This window comes from Ambystoma mexicanum, chromosome 11 (genome assembly GCF_040938575.1).
Source record: "Ambystoma mexicanum isolate Mex_15411 chromosome 11, UKY_AmexF1_1, whole genome shotgun sequence".
In the NCBI taxonomy this organism is placed as follows: domain Eukaryota; kingdom Metazoa; phylum Chordata; class Amphibia; order Caudata; family Ambystomatidae; genus Ambystoma; species Ambystoma mexicanum.
This window is the reverse complement of record NC_090934.1, coordinates 206,644,318-206,664,138: the sequence shown is the minus strand read 5'-3', so window position 1 is coordinate 206,664,138 and position 19,821 is coordinate 206,644,318. Positions and strand designations below refer to the sequence as shown.

The window sequence follows — 19,821 nt, the reverse complement described above, 5'->3', positions numbered from 1 at the left end:
CTGCGTAAGGCGACCAGAAGCTGGGCGGAAAAAAACAATCTGAGGGACCTCGACGCGTGAGGGATTGTGGGTACAACACACGTCACTATAGGGATAGTGTTACAGACACGCCTTGTCGACGTCCCCTTTTCGACTACGAAAAACAAAATGCAATACTCCGCAGTGACCACTGGATGTCGGACCTATGCACAGCATGTGATTCTAAGCAGATTAACAAACATCAGAAATATATTTACTCCAAATCGGAGGCAGGTGGCGACTGGTCCCTAGAAGCGTGTGGCGAAGGGTCTGCCAATAAGAGACCTTTGATATCGCCCTTGCCACAGAAGCAATGGACACCACCGGTGTCGTGGACAGTCCCTCAACTGATCAGACATCAAAGATGGTGCAGTTTCTGCAGATTTTTTGGCAAACACGCAACAGGACTGATTGTGGACGCTGACTAGCACCACGTCAATTAGCATTGGAGGTGATGTGGCTGGTGCTTTGAGTGGCCCCAAGGGGATACATTAGTGTTACACATTTTACCCTTAGAACAAAGTCTCCCTTCTGTTTTTGGTTGGACTGTGGCTTGTGGGAGGTGGGAGGTGGGAGGTGGGAGGTGTCAGAATAGCCAGAATATACAGTGCAGGCTTGCCCTTTCCTCATCATGTCCTGCCTATTCCCAAGATGGCAGATGGGGAGCAGGTGCAAGTGGATCTAGGTCACCTGGCCTAAGCTCCGCCCGCCTGGTGCCTTCCTGCCTGCCGCTCTTTCACCACTTAGCAAGCCCCGCCCACCTGGTGCCTTCCTGCTTGCAGCTCCGTTTCCCTACTTCAGGAATCCTCCAGCTTCTTTTCCTTTGCAGATGGGGAGCAGGTGCAAGTGGCTCTAGGTCACATGGCCTAAGCCCCGCCCACCTGGTGCCTTCCTGCTTGCCGCTCTTTCACCACTTAGCAAGCCACGCCCACCTGGTGCCTTCCTGCTTGCTGCTCTGTTTCCCTACTTAAGGAGCCCACCAGCTTCTTTTCCTTTGCAGATGGGTAGCAGATGCAAGTGGATCTAGGTTACCTGGCCTAAGCCCCGCCGACCTGGTGCCTTCCTGCCTGCCGTTCTTTTTCACCACTTAGCAAGCCCCGCCCCCCCTGGTGCCTTCCTGCCTGCCGTTCTTTTTCACCACTTAGCAAGCCCCGCCCACCTGGTGCCTTCCTGCTCTTTTTCACCACTTAGCAAGCCCCGCCCACCTGGTGCCTTCCTTCACCATCACTGTCCTGTGACCAATGCTGGATTTGACTTTTATGGACTTCATTCATTCACGGTGTGTCACTCTTTCTCAACTCTCATGCTGGACTTCCTTTGCATCTTGTACTCATGGTGGCCCTGAATCATGCCGTTCCCATCTTCATCTGGTATCCTGGCTTGCAACATTATGTGTTACTATTGACTTCTGCAATTGTATTCGCTTCTCCACTCTTTTTGACTGCTTACTCTCTTTTCTCTCCTCCTTTCCCTTATCCCTTTTCCTCTCTCCTCCCCTTACTTTCTTCTATGCACTTATTCTATCAGAATTGTCCCTGGACCTAATATGATAGCAACCTCGTCTGTTTCCTCCACCCTCCCATTACTGTTTTTTTTCCTCCCCACCACCCCTCCAGCACTATCTAAAATGTCGTCAGGCCTAGTACGATAGTCGCTTGTTTTGTTCCTCCCCTCCCTTTCTGCACCCCTCTCTCTCACCTTTTGTTTTTCTCCAGCTCTACCAGAAATGTCGTCAGGCCTAGTACGGTAGTCGCCTGTCTGTTTCCATTTCCTTCCCATTCTCCCCCTCCCTTCCTTATCTATGTCTTAGCTCTTGCACGATCTGAAATGTCGTCAGGCTGAGTACGATAGTTAATTTCACATCCTTACTGTTCATGGCCTGTAAGAATGTGGTTGTATTTTCCCTTGTTGCCTCCCTTACCTTGAATCACTTTGAAACACATGGTGTATAGGTGCAATATAAATAAACGATCATATCATATGAAGCATTTTATGACACATGTAACACTCCTGGTATAGGATCACAACGACACTATACAGATCATCCTTTTTCGACTTCCTCCCGCACATAAGGGGCAGTTGCCGATAGGTACAGACATTCTGAGAGGGAAAAGTGAGACACCAGAAAGCAGAGGAAAAATATAGGTTTAAAAACCTTTTTCTTTGTATGGGTTTTCATCTCATCTAACTGGAAATACTCTGGCATCTTTCTTATAACTTGTGGTAGAAATCTATATATTCTATTCATAAAACTGAAAGGTTTCATGCATACTTTAGTCACCCTAAATTCTTTTAAAAAATGGGATACGTTTAATAGAGAGATCTTAGTAATAGATAAGGATTGTCTCTATACACTGCATTATTTCCTATACATCTTGCATAAATTAAACCCACCTTTTCCCTATTATGTATGGTCTGTCTATTTATAATAAATACATTACTAAATCTTGTAATATTTGTTAACTGCTTCATCAAATGTTCCAAAGAATATTTACCTTATTTATGCTTCTGTAACTGATTTTATCTTTGTTAAGTATTAATAAAATTAACATAGAAAAAAACATACCGCCTCAAATTCATCACAGCATGAACAGGATGTCATTAGTTTTTGAAAAATAATCTTTAAAAACACTAAAATTGTGTCCAGACATTTTTGCTCCTAACAGAAAAGTAAATGTCCCATTTTCCGAATAGGTCTAACATGTCCAAAAAGCACCCCCACCTTTCTAACATTGTATGCTGGTCACTATAAGATTATGTTCGAAAGCCTCCATGAAAAAAAAATGTCCATAATCTGGCACATAGTTGCACCCAGATACGAGTCTGATGTTTGACGAAAGTATTTACTGATTCTGAAAATGTACTGTAAAGACCAAAGTACGGTAATGTGACCAGAAATTCATGATATATGCAGTGTTTGCACAAAGCACCCTGTGCTACTGCTTTTCCCCTCAAAAAATGGAATATTTGTTTAGTGGAAATAGACTGCTTCTGGGCACTGTGGCTTAGTCAAGTGCCTGTTGTCACTGAACCAAAATAGGAGAGGGAGACTGCCACTTATAAGAGAGACACTACATACTGAAACCAAAGCCGTTCTAACACAGCTGATGAACCTAGAATGCGTATTCATGCCTCAAAAGAGATCTGACCTTGTGCTGTATACCCCCAAAATCCCGCCCCCCAAGATTCGGGGACACTCTGAAGTGATGGGGAGGTGGTGGGGGCTTCAGTTCACAGGTTATGCTTGGTGCAATGCCAAGAAACCTATCCTCTAGAACTCCCATGGTTGACAGCAGCTTTTTTGAGGGTCGATGTCCGACTTCGGGGGGAGGGGTGAAATCCACTGAATAAGTGTAAACACTTTCCAACTAACCTTCATGTTCTGCAGTAATCAGAGTGAAACCCAGGTTATACTAGGGGTTGGGGGGAGGGGGAAGAGGTGGCATCAGCTCTTTTTATACAACACCTGCCCTTCATGCAGAACTATATTTCACTATTAGGATTTAGGTGTCCTAAGGGGCAAGAGACTATACAACCGCAGTCCCTACAAACATCGAGAATGAGCGAGGACTATGTTCAGCGTCCACTACTCTGTGCCTGCTCTATAAACAGTCTTCCTTAGCTTATCGGTTTCTCTCTGGAGATGCTCTCTAGCCAGTCCTAAGGTACTCTAGAAATCCTCTGCATCTACCACTCCTTCCCAAACTCCCTCCCGAGACTGAGGTTGTGGTGTTACCAAGCATTGGGCCAACACATAAAACTAAACTAGTTCAAACAATCGTTTATGCGGACAGGTAGCCACCTGCTCATAGGTTACACTGTAAATTGTAGAATTTTTCAAGGATACAACACATCCTAAATATCGGAGTGTAAACGAAAATTCGTTCATAAAGGCTGTAGAGATGTGACAGTGCAACAAATACCGTTTAACCATAAGTGTCTGAAATGTTGAACAAATGTTCTAGGAAGAGTCAAATAAGTTGGTTTTAATGTTTGGGCATGCACAAAAAAAAGGCATTATAGGTTTTAAAACGAGGAGCAAATTAGTTTGCACTGCCATTTTATAGTTACTTAAGAACTACGCCTACACACAATCCACCCCCACCCACCGTTCCTGTTAATATCATGGTATACAAGTGCAATATTTGGGAAAATCTGGGAAGGTTTACCTAGGCTCCAGCATCCCCTGCTCCACGCCCCAGGCCATCTCTCGCACTGCATTGGTTATCTCATGCCGGGAAGTGTAGGCAAAGCATATATTCAAGAAACACCTATAAGAAAAAGCACAAGAATTGGGTGGGCATTTGTCTATTTGAAGACTCAGAGGGAGGCTAAAGGTGGAGTAAATTAGAGAGCCATGAAAAATGACAGTTCTGCTGAAAATTAGGTTACAAAATATCACATTTTCTCCAGTCATTTGCTTTTTAGGCGTTCCATCAGGAAAATTGCTGCCTTTCATTTACAGAGTAAGAAAAAAGTATTGGTGTTTGAAATAAACACATAGCAACACCAAGAAAAGAGAACATTAGTTTAGGAAATAATTTGGGACATGGGCAAACCTGAAGTGGCCTAATACCGTAACCCAATCTCTAAGCACAAGCAGAAACAGGCTTCAGCGAATGGCACTCATTCAGTAGTCCGGATAAACAAAGGCTACCAACTACTGAGGGGCCCTTCCAAGAACAAGAAACTGCTACAGAGTTACCAGCTATGCAGGTTGAGCTCGGAAGGATTGGACACGAGTGTTAGAGAGGGTAGCGTGATCATCCTTATCCCTGCTCCTGAATAGATTATTTGGCTCAGGTATATAGGTGATCAGATCTTCACAAACGTCCAACAAGACCCGTAGATAAATAAAATGTATGAAAAGTGATCGGATTTAGTATGCATTGTTCATATGATCAATAAAAAAACACCTCCATGCAGCTTCAGAGAGGAGGCTGCACACACCATCAACCGTGTCTGCATGTTTGTTGGTTAGGCACAAGACTTCAGCCAGACACAGAAATCTATTGTAAACCATATGCACTCTGCAACAGAATACTTTCTAGGGCCATCAAAAACCCGAATGGTCCTATGTGAACTGTATGGTTCCAGTTCCAAAGCAAGGCATGAACCGCCAAAATCTTCAGGTCTGTACCAGCCCCCTTGTACAATAAAAGCCCCAGGTATCTTAGACCAATATGCAAGGTAAAGAGTCTTGAATTTATTGCAGTTCAGCCCCAATAGCAAATGCTACAGCGACATGATCTCTTGGTCTTAAGTTAAATGTTAATTCTACAATTGTTGTGCAAGCTGAAGGTGTTGAATGGTCTTACTTTGGCGTACAATTTACATGCCAGTCCATTAGCCCAGGCAAGACTGTTTTCAAATGAAAAGCCATTTATCAAACAGCGATTTAGTCGACACTGCCGGCTGGCCTCTTGACCTATGGTTCCCCATAGGTTAAAGTCAATTAGGTTGAAGTTCTGGACATTTACCAATGGAGGTCTATAGAACATTCAGGTTACAGGATTACCTTGCAAGGAGGGGTCACTTACCATCATTTCCATATTACAGTCACTAAGGGTCAGCCAAATGGCTTGCACCTAGGCTTGTACATTTCAAACTTAGGCAGATATAAATGACTTGGTTTGTAACCAAAGCCTGCTCCAGATAAGACCATTTTATAAATGTTATATAGGTTTGTCAGATCAATCCTTAACGTGAAATAAAGTCTTTTGATAGATTTGTACCAGTTCGTCAAATCAATGCCAGCCCGTCAAAAGGGCTTTTATTAGACATACACAGTCAGCTGTTCCCTCTCAGTACTGGCTCCGATCAAGGAACTTGACAAAACTATTGAGGGTAATCGGATCTCCCTCAACCCACTTAGTGCAGTAATTATAGACCAATATCCCTGTTAAATGTAGATTTAAAGATATTTACAAAACAAATAGCTAAAATACTGTATGGATACATGGGAAGTTATTGATAAATCTCAAGTAGGCTTTACATCGGGGAGGTTTGGCCATGATAACATTAGAATAATTCTAGATGGGATGTCAATACACGTTAGTGTCAGAATCAGTGTTAGCCTTTTTTGACGCAGAAAAGGCATTTGATAGTGTGAACTGGAAATGTCTAATACACATCACAGAAATTGGGATTTGCTCCGTTTTTTTTATAAAGGCAGTACATTGTTTACACTGGGAAATATCAACAAAAGTACAAGTTAATGGTCTAATATCAAGCACATTTGCATTATCTAAGGGTACAAGGCAAGGTTTCCCTTTACCACCTTTTTTATTCAACCTAACCCTAGAACCATTGGCAGCGTATATCAGGCAATGTGGAGGCATACATGGAATCCAAATAGCAGATAAACTGAAGATACTGGTGTACGCAGATAATATGACAATACTTCTTTCAAATCCATCAGAGCGGGCCCGATTTTGAAATCAATGTTTGAATTAGGGAAACTGAGGACAAAATGAATTGGGATAAAACAGAAATATGTCCTCTTACGTCTGTATGTGATAAGGGTGCATTGGCATCATGGAATTATAGATGGTCCCCAAACAGAGTGAAATATCTGGGGATACATATTATTAAGGATCTTTAAAAAATGCTTCAGTTAAATGTAGATAAAAACTTTTAAACAGTGTAAGGAAATGGCAGAGGCGAACTTTTAATATATGGGCAAAGATAAATGAAATAAAAATGGTTCTACTGCCAAAAGTGCTATATATAATAAAATCACTCCCTCTGCCAATCTCAAAGAACGTTTTACAGAACTTTTTATGGGGGACTGGTAAACAGCCACGTATCCTAAGATATATTTTATTACGTAAAGTCCAGGAGGAAGGTTTTGGATACCCAGACCTTTTCAAATATTATAGAGGTTTCCTTCTAAGGAAGGATCACATTTTAATAATGAAGATACAATAATTCCAATATGGTTAAAACTAGAAAGGGATTATTGTAAACCTTATGCTTTGGATAATGTATATACAATGGAAAAACTATTGGGGGAAAAATATGAGATTATAAACAATAGTGGCAACTAGGAAAGCGTTGGTAACATGGTTTAAAGAATGATCAACATATATGGCTAAATTATGTTTCAATTTGGCATAATCGAGCATTTCAATTACAAAATAGATGTCTACATTGGCAAAGTTGGATTAAAAAGGGTATTATAAGAGTGAGTGATATTTTAGAAGGAAATAGAATACTAAATGTCAAAGAATTGCAATGTAGGTTTAATTGGAATAGAAGAGAATTGAGCCATTATATAGTTACGCTCTTTGTTAAATCAGAGAATTGATATGCTTGATAAAGAGTTGGAATGTAGGCCAGACGTGTACATTATTTGATGTATTAGAACATGGGGTGTCTACCTATATACTGACATACTTAGAAATAACTGAGGAAGAATGGGAGGAATTACTCAGAGTGGGCCCCAAGGCAAAGATGTATACAGGTTTGAGATTAATAAGAATCAATTGTTGGGAGACTTTAGTGGACCCTGGAAAAAAAGTTCAAACTTAAGCTGATGGATAATGACGCGTGTTGGGGCTGTGGGAAGGACACAGGTACACTGCTACACTTACTCGCGCCTTGAAACACTTGTGTATAGGCGCGTTACAAATGCCATATCATACTCTGGAGCTGTTCACGTGTACATACTTTTTGGATGATGGAGGTTTTGGATAGAATAGATATGGTTTGAAATATTACTCTTCCCTGGTCTGCTGAACATATCCCATTAATAAGTAGCGGGAGATGCTCAATTGCAAAGAATATGGGGAATGGATTGATAAGGCTTTGGTAGTTGAGGCAAAGTTAGCTCTCACAGTTTGGAAAACTAGGAAAAAGACCACTACAGAAGACTGGTTAGTAGAGATGCAGATAGTATCACAATATGAAAAGGTACTATTAAATAAGGACTGAAGACCCATCTTTCATTATGGAATTCTTTCAATATTTTATATGAGTGATTTTATTTTCTATGTTTTTTCTTCTTTTTTCTTTTCGTGGTGTGTTTTGTTAGTATGTGTTTTCATTAATTACATCCTTAACAGATAGAATATGTTACTGCCACTTTTACGTTAGGAGTAGATTGCTTTAGGCTGTTATGATGATCTATGGTAGTTCATCCCTAAAATATTAATATGATATGCTAATATCTTTTTAAGTCTTAAAGTTATGTGATGTTACTGCTATCCATATGTATTGGAAGCACATGTTTGTATAAGAAAAATGTAATAAAAATTAAATACGCCCTTTGACGGTCATGTACATGGTGACAGTTTCGCCTCTCTATCCCATCTCCTGATCATGTGGTTGATAGTAATGTAAATAGCGAGCATATCTCCCCTTTATATTTCTAAAACTCGCAGAGTGTTATCTGATCACTCCAAGGATCAAGGAGCAGTGGGCAGCTGTGCTCAGCTTCCTGCAGTTCCTTCCATCTAGGCCTAAAGCACTCACTTGTTATAGCTCCTAGTTCTCATCACAGCATGTGCAATCAATTTCTGGATGTCCTCTGGCAGCATTGTCAGGTCTCCAAGAACACGAATCTGCACACCATGCTTCTCAAGGTTCTCCCTGTTTGAAAACAACATTAAATCAAAGTGTTTCACCAAAATAATTTTATTAAAAAGGTTGTCAGGGATTTGCATCACAGGGCCAAACATCAGGTGACAAAAAGATTTATGATCATCCATCTAGATAGAAATGTGAATGTTAGCAAGTGCCACACTTAAATGAAATTGTGATCACTAGCCTGCCTCACATCTAGATAGGATATTGAAGATTAGCAAGTTCCACACTCATATTGAATGGTAGCACGCATCACTCCTAGACATAACTACAAGGACAGCAATGCCAATTAACCAATCCACTAACAATTTCACCCCTTTGCATACACCTCTCATACTCCAACCAAACAAAACCACAGGCCTACAACACAACAATCCGCACAAACTTCACTACAACAACAAAACAAACCACACAGACTCGTACAATGACTACCGACCATAAAACACTCCAAGCCCAGCCAACGGACCCACGGGGCTGAGGCCGCCAACAGAGCATCACTGCTCTCTTGCACTTTTCCAGTTTATCCCCACTAACTCACCCCCCCATCCCTCTCTTTTCAGAGCCGCCAGAGCGCCAGGGGACCACCTCGCTGGTGATAGTGCGCGGTACAAATATCCTTTAACATTAACATCTGAAGCCTGACTGGCTGCACGCAATTCTTCCACTGAAGTGCCCTCTATTCCAAAACCTTACCCAGCCTCTAGTTTCCCTTATATGGAGAAATTGGATTGTTTCCTTACTGTTCATCCAAAAGGCGTGCAAACTTCTGCCTGGCAAGTTCCATCAGTCCATCCACTTCCTCTTTTGAGCGTTTGAAATTCTCAATACTGAAAGCATACACTGTAACCTCGTGGATACCCATATTCAAGCACCAGCGTAAGGTCTGTAAGAAAAAGATGGGTGTAAGTACACAGGACCTGCAATTTCCTCTTCTGCAGGCAACTTATGACGACATCAGCATTTTGGAGGACAGTAACCCAAGCAGATAGATGAACATCAATATTAGAAGAAGAACTCTTTGCCCCAGTTATTAGGGTGTGCAAGAAGTAATCCCACAACTGGGCATCAAGATTACTCTCAATTTCACCTGGCTCTCCAAGTGGTAAAAGTGGCAGAGCAGACAAGGTAGCACTCCCAGAGTTTGGGGTTGGTGGATAAAGGTATAGTAAACACTTCATAAAATGCAACAAAAGGAATGTCCACAGAATATTGTACTCAGACTAAATGTTATTGCTGTACAGGAGAAAAGAAATGCAGAGCTGCAGGGGAGGACCTCTATAAAATGGATACTTCGAATGAAACACTGCAAACTTAAGCTAACTTGCGAGAGTTCAAGGTCAACCAAGCACCAAGGTTACCCACTTAAGGGTTCGGATGTCCCAAAGTCAGTATTTATTCTACAGGAGAAAAAAGGTCCCATAAAAGTGAACACAGCAGTATGAAGACAAGCAACTGCGCCGTCTAAGTTTAGCAATAGTTTTGCAAGTGAAAGTTCATCATTGTTGAAGACAGCCTGCGGTCCAGCAACACTGACTGAGGGGAAAAGGTTCCACTGCAGGAAGAGAGTCAGTTACCAGAGATGTTGCTGAGCCTTAGGCAAAAGTGATTAGATGCTGAAGCTGTCTGGAAGATGACTACAGATGTCAAATTAACTAGCCCCCAGGGATCTGTCATCCAGGTGGCCCAGCACACTGACATCGCTATTGGATCCAGTTCCTAGGGGTGGACCAGTGCAGGAGGATCACTAGGATGGGGGTCCTCTGGGAGTGGAAGTCAACAGCTGAGACGCAGTATCCACATTTTGTTAACACCTTTTCCCCCCATCTTACTCCGTAGGATACTTAACACCTCAACTCCCCCACCCACTACTTAACCCGAACACTATCACAGACGGATTACCCCGATAAACAACGGACTAACACCAGAGCCGTATACCGGACATGTCCCAACTCAAGGGTCAGTCAATGGCCACTAATTTCACACACCTGGGTGCCTTTCCCCTTCCCCATAGGGTTAATAGGCAGAGCGCAAGAGCACACTCTGAGCAAGGTGGAACGTACGAGAAAGCAGCGATTCCAGGACAGCAGTTCAAACGGAGGAGTAAGGCAGCGCGACCTGAAAGGACGTCGTCAAGGAGGGAATTGCCCTTGCCCTTTTCAATCCAAATCCACAAAACCTTTAAACAAAAACGTGACCGGTAATCGCAGCTGGCGAATGGTGTGATGGAATATCAGCGGTGCATGGGACCCTCCCGCACCGATAGCCAGGGTGGGGAGATGAAGTTACCATTGTGGTACCGTCCTGGACTCCAGCAGCAAATGAAACGCCAACGAGTTCAGCACAGCCCGTGAGTCGGGAGGGAACCTGATAAAGGTCAAACTGTGTTAAGCTTACGGTTGCAGTGGCAACAAGGAAGAAGATTAAAACAAATATCGAGAGGCCATGGGGAGTCGACGGGAGGTGTCAAGGTGGTCATACACCGGTCCAGCCAAATCTCTTGTACACTCGAAAGTGCTTAAAACGTTGGTAAAGAATAGTAAAATGGGTGCTTTCATTAGACCGAGTGGATCGCTGTATGACCAGAGAGAACGCCTGGCTGGGGGGGGGGCAGGGAGATCGCCTGGCTGGGGGGGGCAGGGAGATGGCCTGGCTGGGGGGGCAGGGAGATGGCCTGGCTGGGGGGGCAGGGAGAAGGCCTGGCTGGGGGGGCAGGGAGAAGGCCTGGCTGGGGGGGCAGGGAGAAAGCATGGCTGGGGGGGGGAGGCAGGGAGAAAGCCTGGCTGGGGGGGGCAGGGAGAAAGCCTGGCTGGGGGGGGCAGGGAGAAAGCCTGGCTGGGGGGGGGCAGGGAGAAAGCCTGGCTGGGGGGGGCAGGGAGAAAGCCTGGCTGGGGGGGGGCAGGGAGAAAGCCTGGCTGGGGGGGCAGGGAGAAAGCCTGGCTGGGGGGGGCAGGGAGAAAGCCTGGCTGGGGGGGGCAGGGAGAAAGCCTGGCTGGGGGGGCAGGGAGAAAGCCTGGCTGGGGGGGCAGGGAGAAAGCCTGGCTGGAGGGCAGGGAGAAAGCCTGGCTGCGGGCTGGATGAGCTAAGGGAAGGTCCGCGCCCGGATGAGGGGGACCTAACTAAATGACGTTATTGTTTAAAAAGACTTTGAGACTCTTGAATATTGCAAATGAAGAGAGTATAAATGAAAGGCGGTAGTGAACAAGAGAAAGGTTTTGAGAAAGCTAAGTGAACTGTATTGTGGGAACAAAACTTGAACCTGACTGAGGGATGTCCTCAGTGCTAATGGTTGGCCTGAGCCCGACTGAGGGAGACCAACGCTGAGAAACTGATCAGAACCCGGCTGAGGGGGATCCACAGGTGAAGAGCAATCGCCCAACAAGAAGAGAATTAGAAGGCACATTTGTTTAATTGTTTACGATGTATCAGGCCATCTGAAGTAAGAGACTTTACTTGAAAGAGTCTTTGTCACAGTTCCCGTTCCCGGCTCTCGTCGCCGCTACACCATCGGAAGACAAACCCATGAAAATTGATGCAGTACGTGGGCCTTTATCGGCTGCAAAAAGGGAACGTAGGCGGTCCTCTAATCTATGCATGTATTGTGATTCAGCAGATCATTTTTGGCATAATTGCCCAATAAAGGTCGACCGCAGTAGGAGTCCCTCAGGAGAGTATTGATCCTTTGGACTCCCTTTCCTCAACAGCTTTGTTGCCTGGTTATCTGTCTCCTTATCGTTGTCTGAAGATCTGAATATCCAGACTCTAGTGGCCTTAGAATCTGGGGCCAATGGTAATTATATGGATATTACCTATGCTCGACAGACTGGTATATCGGCTGTGCGAAAATCACAGCCTGAAATGGTCAATGTTGTTGATGGTACCTCTCTAATTTCAGGGTTGGTGATCGAACAAAATTATGACTACCAACTCCGGACACCAGGTACAGGTATCCTTTTGATATCATTGCGGCTCCTCAATACAGAGTGATTTTGGGGATTCCTTGGTTGCAACAACATAACCTGCACATAGACTGGATTACTCGAGAGGTCACTTTCTTATCAGCACATTGTCAAGGTTCATGTTTCAGTGCCGATACTGTTTTTCCTTGTTCTCCCTGCGTGGCTTTTCTTGAAGCGGTTTCCTCAATCGGTGCCGTAAAAACTTGCCGATACCACAATCCCCGTCCATTACAGGAATTATTTGGATGCGTTTGATAAAAGGTGGGGCAGAGCAGCTACCCTCTCACAGGCCTTATGACTGTCCGATTGATTGGCTTCCTGGTTCCAAGATCCCTTCAAGTCGTGTATATTCGCTCATGATAAAAGATAAGGTCCTCAAAGAATACCTGGACTCGGCCCTAGTTAACAGATGTATTCGTCCTTCCAGATCTCCCGCTGCTTCTTTATTTTTCGTTCCCGAAACGAAAGGAGACCTCAGGGCCGGTATCGATTACAGAGCTTTGAACGTTTTTACAGTGAAGAACCAATGGCCGCTGCCTCTTATTTCGGGACTCTTGGATCAACTAGGTGCCTCCATCATCTTTACTAAGCTGGATTTGAGAGGTGCCTATAACATAGTACGTCACGTAACATGTGTCATTCTAAAGTGAAGGCTGTTTTGGAGTGGCCCGTTCCTTCTTCAGTAAAAACCCTGCATTCTTTTCTTGGTTTTGCAAATTTCTATAGGAGGTTTATTGATTACTTTTCCTCCATTGTTACTCTTTTAACCCTCCTGAAAAGTCCTAAATCGCCTTTTTGGTGGAACCCAAACGCTCAGGAGGCTTTTGAGCATCTTAAGAGAGCCTTTACCTCTGCTCCTGTTACCCTGACCCTATGCTGCCATTCATAGTAGAAGCGGATGCTTCCGACGTAGCTGCTGGGGTGGATCTTTTCCAAACGTGTCCTGGCGTTACCCATCCTGTGGCCTTCCATTCTATATAACTAACGGCTCCCGAGCGGAATTATATAGTCATAGAGCAAGAACTTCTGGCCATCAAGTATGCCTTCACTGAGTGGCGTCCTCATTTGTTGGGCGTGTGTCATGAAGTCACTGTATTTACGGATCAACAAAATCTGCCCGCTTTGAAATCTGTAAGGTGTTCATCTGCTAGACAGGCACATTGGCATCATTTCTTTTCCCTCTTTGATTTCATTGTTACTTAGACCCGCAGTTCTCCATACCAAGGTGGACGGCCTTTCTCGCCTGTGGGTTGATTGTTCCTCCTCCGCTATGGTACCACCCTTCTTGCATCCCCACCAGGTGGCTTGCAGCTGTACCCTGCATGCTTCACCTAGGGATAGGATTTGTTCCTGGCTACTTGCTCATCCTGCAGAAGCGGGGGATATTAACGCACAAGTTATCAATGGGCTGCCGTACATTTAAGACAATATACAACCCTGACCTAGAGTCCCGTCTATGTGCCATGCAATGGTGCCACAATTCACTCATAGCGGTTCACCCCGGGAAGACCAAGACGCTGGAACTCCTACGCAGATGGTCTTGGTGGCCTACCATGTCGAGAGATGTTGATTAGATCGCAAACTTGTTCCATATGTGTAAAACTCTAGAAACCGGTAGGCCTCTTGCACCCTCTTCCCGTCCCTCAGAAACCCTGGTATATGGTATGCATGGATTTCATTGTTGAGCTCCCACCAATCTGTTGATATGATACCATATAGGTTATCGATTATTTCACTAAGCTGGACATTTTTGTACCCTGTATCAGGGTGCTGTCTGCTCCCGTTTCGGCAGATCTATGTTTGAAACAGGTCTTCAGTTTCTTTGGTTCATCTTCCATTATAGTCTCCGACAGGGTCACTGAATTCACTTCACGCTTCTGGCAGGCCTCGAAATCCTCCTTTGGCATCGAAGATCGATTTTCCAGTGCCCATCATCCTCAAACTGAAGGCAAACTGAGCGGCTAAATGCCACTTTAGAGCATCATTTGCACTATTTGTCTACAGCACCAAGAGACCTGGTTAACTGCCCTATTTTCCCCTTCGTACGCCTACAATAATTCTATGCATTCCTTCACGGTTTCCTCTCATTTTTATGCCTTATATGGACAACACCCCCGTTCAACCATTCTTGATGCACATTTTCCCACAGAGAATCCTGCTGCTTGCACTTCCATTAGGGATGGATCTTGTGACCTTAAATGGCTCCATCAGGCAACATTTAGTACGGGCACATGACTGTGCCAAGAAATGCGCAGGTCTTCAGCGCATCCCTGCTCCAGTTCATCATCCGGGTATGAAGGTCCGGTTATCAACCAAGAACCTAAAAATACATGGTTCACGTAAACGCCTGCCACGTTTTGTTGGCCCTTGCGAAGTTCTTCAGGTCATCAATTCTGTTGCACTCCGCTTACGACTACCAAAGACATGGCATGTCCACCCTGTATTCCACATTTCTCTTCCGAAACCGTGTTTGCCCGCTACCCGATTATCTGCTCATCCGCTCCCGGTTGAGGTGGCTGGTGATGAGGAATACAAAGTTAACGCCATCTTGGACAGGAGGATACGGTCGGGCAAAATGTTCTATATAGTGGACTGGACGGGCTATGGTCCAGAGGAGTGGACCTGGGAACCTCTGGGTAAAATCCATGCTCCCATTGTCTTGTCTCGCATTCACAGTGAAAAGAGGGGTGCCATTTCCTTTGGGGGAGGATACTGTCACGGTTCCGGTTCACGTTCTCGTCGCTGCCGTCATCGTTTGCTGAAACGGAAACCGCATATGATGTGTCAGACGCTGCTTGCGGTTGCGATGGCACCTGCAGGACCATCGTGGCCCCAAGCGGCCCAACGTTCCTAAACAATCACACCCCCCCCTATGGTTGGCAGGGTTACACGATGCACTCCAGCGTCGCGCACAACTATATCAAAGAATGCACTTAGCCCGGAAGCATAAGAATGCATGCATTTCACTTGGCAAGTGCTTCCGATTGAAGTTACTTCCACGCTTCCTTGTTGTTCCTTAGTTTATTGCTATCGGATCGCTGTTTCATGGTTACTGACTACTGCACTACTACGACTTGCCTCCGATTCTGGAGTTCTCCTGTGAGATGTTCGACCTTAGCTCTGGTAAAACAAACCTGCTTTTGGATTACACTTTGTAGTAGTTTGCTTGCAGATTACCTGGTTGTTGACACATTTTGTAGTATGGATTCCCTACTGTATTACTTACCTTTCTAATTACAGAGATATTTGAATGGCTAGCTGTTATCACTGTTCCCCTGTCTTCTGTTAGAGCGCCCTTGCTCTGTTTGGGAATTTAGGTCCTTACTAACCAAATTAACTATTCCCTCCTTTTACCCTACCTCTTCCTAATCTCTAATTTGTTTTGCTACTATCCCAAGCCAGGAGTCCTATCAAAAAACATAAATAGGAGCTTTTTTACCACATCTACCTGATCTTCTATTTAAAGTAGATTCCCAGCACATTCAAGTTAGTTCCTTTTGACTTACTTACTTTCGTTACACTATTCTGTTCCTGTACTTAAGCTCTCCTGCATTTCTTTTCAGCCTGGTGAATACCTGGTGGTATTATGGCTCTTCCAGGTGAACCTCTATCCTGTCCGTATCTTATTGGCTCGGACGGGGTGGTATTTCATAGGGAAGGTCACCCTCTCAGAGGAGGCCCACAGTGGGCTACTCCACTAGTATTCCTTAACAGATCATCATTCCTTGAGGGTTACTGGTGTTCGGGCTTGTGTGAGTATTTACAGTCTTGGACACAGAAGGTCCAGACATTGTTGAAAGAAACTAACCTCGTACTGGGGAACCCCAGGAGTGTGCTGTGCTCGATTGTCCTGCCTTTTGTCCTGTGCTAGAAAACGTGGGGCAGGGAGACCCCGGCCATAACATCCTGACCTATCATTTTTGTGAACACTTCACTACACTGTTTTGTAACTTATTGATAAGGATTGGTAGTATTGTTTTTAGTGTATGCCATTGTATTTTGACAAGATGCCACTAGGTCTGGCTTCCTATGGACGGTCGTAGCTTGCCTTGTTTATTAACTGCATGCAGGTTGGAAAAACGCCCAATATAAACCTAAATCTAAGATGAGAGTAAGTTTCGACCATTAAATGAAAAATAAGGCAGTCCTAGTGGCTTTGAGTCGCATACAAGGTCCTATTCTAAGAAAAACCTATTGCCAATCCTTACAACTAATACATTAGAGTGTGGGATAGTATTCGGGAGAAAGAAAGAAGTGTTCACAAATAATATGTCAGGATGCAGTAGCTTGGGTCTCCCTTCCCCACGTTTTAAGCACAGGGCAAGGTGTGATCTTTGAGCACAGCATACTCTCGAGCTCTTCCAGCATGTGATGACAGTTCCGTTACAGCTATCAGGTCCGTCGATGGCCAAGTCTCATTTCTCGTGAAAGTCTCTTGCCTTCGAGGACCTGACGCATTCAAATAGCAAAACAAAAGTATCTTCAATAAAATTAAAGTTTGTTTTCCTTAGGGTGAGTATTCCTCACCCCTGGGTTCCCCTTTTTTGGGTGTTGACACCTTTATTTTCAGCTTCCCTCCGTCTGGTTCACTATGGCTTTTCTTTACCACTTTTTAGGTACCCCTCTTCCAGGCTAGGATCCCAAAATTAGATTCTATTGATATCAGGCCCTATAGTGGCAGACTCTTGCTTCCGAGGGACTGATAGATTCTGAAAACAACAAACAAAAAGTTACTTTAACAAATAATAATCATTTTCCTAATGTTATTTAGGATGGGGTTTCCTCACCCCTGGCCCCCCTCATCTGGGCGCTGACCTCTCTCGAATCTTTCAGCCTCACTCCGCCGGGTTCAATATGGTTTTTCTGCTGTTCACACATTTCAATGTCTTTTTAAACAATTCACGTTTGTCAACACTGTTTCTTGGGACCATAGACTTTGCCCTTCTTTACTGGCATCCCTCCGTCGGGGTCACCCTTGCCGCTTCACTATTGTATTTTTGCTTTCAGTGCCGGCGGGATTCACTTCCCTTGCTTTCTTTCAATACAAGAATCACTTCCCTTGCTTTCTTTCAATACAAGAATCACTTCCCTTGCTTTTCTTAACAGTTTGTCAGTCAAAGACTTTCGACTGTAAAGGGATTTTTCTATACCTCCTGTATGACCACTTTGACCTGTCTTGGAAGACCTCCTACGGCCTTCCAGTGTCTGTAGTTTTAATCAACCTGGGATTGACAAGGGTTTCTCGAGTCAACCCACGTGGTACCAGTCCCCTTCTGCAGTTGGTCTCCACTTTACAATTTTACAGTTCTTTGAACTTCTCTCACTATGCCACGTTGCGACTTTCATCCACCACAGTCCAGTTCTCATCGGCTCTCCCTTTGACTCACCGGCTGTATTTGTATCTCATCTTATCTTTTGCATTTATAAAATGCACAAACAGCCCAGAGGCATTGTGGCGCTGTTACATGGAGAGCGGCTTAGTTACAGAGGTATTGCATTTTGTGTTACATGGAAGAACATTTGGTTACGGAGGGCTTACATAAAGTGATTGCTTCAGGAGTCATGATGAACTGCATAGCTTTCCTTGTAACAGAAGTCAAGGCCGGTACCACGGAAGTAGGAGTCTTCCTTTCTCCGGCTTATCAGCGCCGATACGCTCCATGTAAAGTTGTCATCTGCTGCAACACACTTGGGCTATATTCCGTGGTCTTACGATTCCTTCTGCAGAGGTTTCGCAGGTTTGAGTCGAAAAGGGCAATGTTGTGTCTTTCCTCGTCAGCCTCTTGATATTTGCCGCCTTTCTCCTCCTCTTGAACTGCCGGGCCTGGATAGCTGCCTCATCGTGCTGTCTGCCTTGCTCATACTGTGCTCTTTTGCTCCACCTTTTTCCCTGTCGGGAAAGCGAAAGGCCATCAGGTGTGGGCGATTCTGGTTAATTACCTGACCCTTGGGTCGGGACATGTCAGGTAAACAGCTCTATCAGTCTGTTGTCTTTCGTGGGGTAAAAAAAGGGTCTGTCGGAAAATGGAGGTACGGGGGGGCTTGGAGTGTCAGATTGTCCTACAGGGGTAGGATGGACACAGTTGTTATACAGGATTCTAGCCCTTGTACTAGCGGTTTGGTGAGGTGAGAATGGTAGGGGTTGTCGAATGAACAAAAATTACCAGAGTTGCTTGTGATATGAACAGGGTGGATTGTGGGAATGGTAGTGTATTGTCAATGCTGTATACTGGGTTTCTGGAAAGAATAATCAATAGGACGCAAAGAAGAATGACTGGGAGTAGTCCGGTAGGAAACGGATTCTGGAGAATGTGGTTTTCAAGTGCAACAGGGCGTCTAATGCATTCACCAGATGCAGAGGGGATGGTGGATTCACGAAGAGGAGGTTTATTGGGTTGAAGAGAGGTCGAGTTGATACTGCGTTTCACCTGTGACTTCCACCCCACCCTCCCAAGCCTAACCCCAGGATCCCCTACCCAGCCCTTCCCTGGCCACCTAAATAAGGGATCCTCAAAGTCTACTTGGGAGAATACCCTCAGGTTTCTGACATAATTCACAGATCTCAGCAGTTTTTCGACTTCAGAGTGTGGTCCTCTGTGGGATCCGGCAGCAGGGTTTCCAGAGTCAACATCTGGGTTAAGGTTGCCTCCAATTCCTTCAAAACTGGTGATGGCAAGGACAAAGGATTCCCACCACCTTAAAGTAATATTGGAGCAGAGTGCAAAGTCAGCATCCAACCAACATCAGGCATCCTTTCTAATTGTTTGGTGGCCACCCAATCATTGGGGGCCCCCACAGTTAAAACGTACCCGGGCTCATTCCTGGGAAAACCTTCAGAATGTGAATTCTGTCTTGAATCCTAGACATCCTGTTCAGACTTGGCCTCAGTATTCCTGGGTTCCAAGTAGCCAATGCCAAACATGGAAACATACATTTCCTTTCACACAAAGGAAGCAAAGTTTAGCAGTGAAACTCCTTCAGAACTACAAATGCAAAGGTGTCACCCAAGTATGCTCCTTAATTCACAATTGACTAGTGCTTGGATGTCTTGTCAACTCCTTGCCGCAATAATTTTCCAGTTGTGAAAGAGCAGGGTACCATTTGGGAACCCTAAACTTAAGCGATGTATGGTCTCTTAGGCAGTGCACAACTAGGGGAAGAGGTTTGTGGATCATTCAGGGCAAGCAACTAAATCATGGATACTCATGTCAGAGCGACAACACACGGTCTCTCCCTAACAGTAAGCAGTTCAGGGGGTGCA

At 44.7% G+C, this 19,821-nt stretch overlaps 1 protein-coding gene across 3 annotated transcripts in view; it reads right to left on the bottom strand.

Annotated features, from left to right (window-relative positions):
• The window catches only part of DHDDS (dehydrodolichyl diphosphate synthase subunit), a 330,055-nt gene that overhangs the window by 148,739 nt on the left and 161,495 nt on the right, over positions 1–19,821 (bottom strand). For all 3 annotated transcript variants that reach the window (XM_069622858.1, XM_069622859.1, XM_069622857.1), the window contains exons 4-6: positions 9,345–9,487; positions 8,494–8,610; positions 4,188–4,289 (exon numbers count right to left, since the gene is read on the bottom strand). In XM_069622858.1, coding sequence (XP_069478959.1) covers positions 4,188–4,289; positions 8,494–8,610; positions 9,345–9,487 — 362 coding nt within the window. The remainder of the gene's footprint in view (positions 1–4,187; positions 4,290–8,493; positions 8,611–9,344; positions 9,488–19,821) is intronic.